General features: G+C 39.7%; 1 protein-coding gene across 1 annotated transcript; it reads right to left on the bottom strand.

Moving 5' to 3' along the window:
* Positions 1-206: 206 nt before the first annotated feature.
* On the bottom strand, positions 207-557 carry LOC119622502 (signal transducer CD24-like). The gene has a single exon (XM_073013111.1). The coding sequence runs from the start codon at positions 555-557 to the stop codon at positions 207-209; it is 351 nt and encodes a 116-aa protein (XP_072869212.1).
* Positions 558-1,012: the final 455 nt, after the last annotated feature.

Here is a 1,012-nt window from a genome sequence, read left to right as displayed (position 1 = left end):
GTAGTATTAAGTGTCCATATTTCTTAAGCCACATTCAAGGAAATCATGTCTTAGCTATTTTGGATGTTGCCTCTCCTTCATCTTGTACATGAAACACCAGCAGATTTAATATTGGCATCCATCATCTAGTCAAACCTCTCATATGTTCTTCAAACCAATCAAATTTGGGATTCTAAACATTTTCTGTGTCAATAAAAGGTGTGGAATTAGTAGATTCGATGAAGACCTGTTTTTCCTTGCCACATTGGACTTCCAGATGCCATTTGGATTGGGTTTAGAAGATGGAGAAGTTTAGAAGATGTTTCTTGGCCCGAGTCTCTTAACAAGTAGAGATGTAGAAGAGAGAGTGAGACCACAAAGAGACTTGCTGTTGACTGCAGGGCACCACCAACCGCCTTGATGGTGGCATTAGCTGGATTTGGGGCAGTCGAAGTACTCTGGGAGGAGTTACTTGAAACTGTTACAACAGTTGTTTCATTGGAATAAATCTGCATGGGTAGGAGCAGTGCCAGCAGCAGCAGCCCCAGCCCAAGCCTGGCCACCATTGCTCTGCCCATGTCCCCTCCCTTGGTGCTCTGCACATCTCGCTGGATGCTGGGTACTTGAAAAACTGCTGGCTCCGGGAGGGTGCAGGCAAGGTCTGACGTTCATTTCTTGTATTGACGTTCATTTCAATGGGTCTTGTTTTTTTACTCTTTTAACCAATCTATGTGTTTTGATTGGAGAGTTTAATTGATTTACATTCAATGTTATTATGGATAAGTAAGGTCTTACTCTTGCCATTCTATTTTTTGTTTTCTGGATGTTTTATGGTCTTCACTTGCTTCTTGTTTTCCCTATCTTTCTCCAGTTAAGCAAATCTTCTCTGGTAATATGATTTAATTTATCGTTTTTTATTTTTTTTGTATATTGATTGTGTATTTTTTTGGTTCAAGATTACCATGTGACTTGCAAATACTATCCTATGGCTCATTTTTTAAACCTGCTAACACCACTATTTGCATAAACAACA

The sequence above is a fragment of the Chlorocebus sabaeus genome, chromosome X, assembly GCF_047675955.1.
Source record: "Chlorocebus sabaeus isolate Y175 chromosome X, mChlSab1.0.hap1, whole genome shotgun sequence".
NCBI classification, from domain to species: domain Eukaryota; kingdom Metazoa; phylum Chordata; class Mammalia; order Primates; family Cercopithecidae; genus Chlorocebus; species Chlorocebus sabaeus.
This window is presented reverse-complemented; position numbering and strand designations above follow the sequence as displayed.